At 46.1% G+C, this 876-nt stretch overlaps 1 protein-coding gene across 1 annotated transcript in view; it reads right to left on the bottom strand.

The window, feature by feature from the left end:
* The window catches only part of WBP4 (WW domain binding protein 4), a 24192-nt gene extending 23838 nt beyond the window's left edge, over nt 1–354 (bottom strand). The window contains exon 1 of the mRNA XM_015427860.1: nt 300–354. Coding sequence (XP_015283346.1) covers nt 300–354 — 55 coding nt within the window. The remainder of the gene's footprint in view (nt 1–299) is intronic.
* Nucleotides 355–876: the final 522 nt, after the last annotated feature.

Genomic DNA, 876 nt, shown 5'->3' with positions numbered 1-876 from the left:
CCCCTCGATGGCCTCCTTTGCCCTGCCCAACCCCCCCCCCCACACACACACATTCCACAGAGAAGTTTCTCAGCTTGCTGGCAGATCTGATCTCTTACCTATTGTGCCGTGTATCGCTTGCACAGTGCATCCCAAGTGTTCAAACTTCTTCATGTACACACTTTCAGCAACTTTTACAGCAACCCCTATTTATCTGATTTTTTTTTAAAAAAATGATGACCCTCCTTCAAAGAGTTCAGGGGGCATATACACATTCCACAGAGAAGTTTCTCAGCTTGCTGGCAGATCTGATCTCTTACCTATTGTGCCGTGTATCGCTTGCACAGTGCATCCCAAGTGTTCAAACTTCTTCATGTACACGCTTTCAGCAACTTTTACAACAACCCCTATTTATCTGTTGTTGTTGTTTTTAAATGATGCCCCTCCTTCAAAGAGTTCAGGGGGCATAAGGTGCTTCTACTTTTGTCTGATCCTCACTGCAATCCTGCAAGGAATGTTAGGCTGGCCCAGGGTCGCTCAGTGGTGCTGGGGTTTCAGTCCTGGTCTCTTCAGTGTCATGACATGCTGGTAGGCCTTTAGTTTGGTTCCCCTACAGGAGACAAGTTGAGAGATGGGAGGTCTTGAGTTGATGACAGAGATGTGTGGCAGCTACCTTCTGTGTGGGCTCTGCGTTTGTGTGAGTACTTGACTCTTGAGCACTTGAGTTGTCTGGAAGTCATCTTTAAAAACAGAACAGTGTACTGCAAAAGGAACTGAAACCCACACGCATTGTGTTTACCTTTTCACCAAGCTCTTCCTGTTTCATTTTTAAATTGACCCTCCTCCTCCTCCATCTGTGAATTTGGGAGGTTGTTTTGCCAGCACTGTGATTAACTG

Source organism: Gekko japonicus, unplaced genomic scaffold (assembly GCF_001447785.1).
Source record: "Gekko japonicus isolate JY-2015 unplaced genomic scaffold, Gekko_japonicus_V1.1 scaffold694, whole genome shotgun sequence".
In the NCBI taxonomy this organism is placed as follows: domain Eukaryota; kingdom Metazoa; phylum Chordata; class Lepidosauria; order Squamata; family Gekkonidae; genus Gekko; species Gekko japonicus.
The sequence above is the reverse complement of the archived record's forward strand: the minus strand, read 5'-3'. Positions and strand labels throughout refer to the sequence as shown.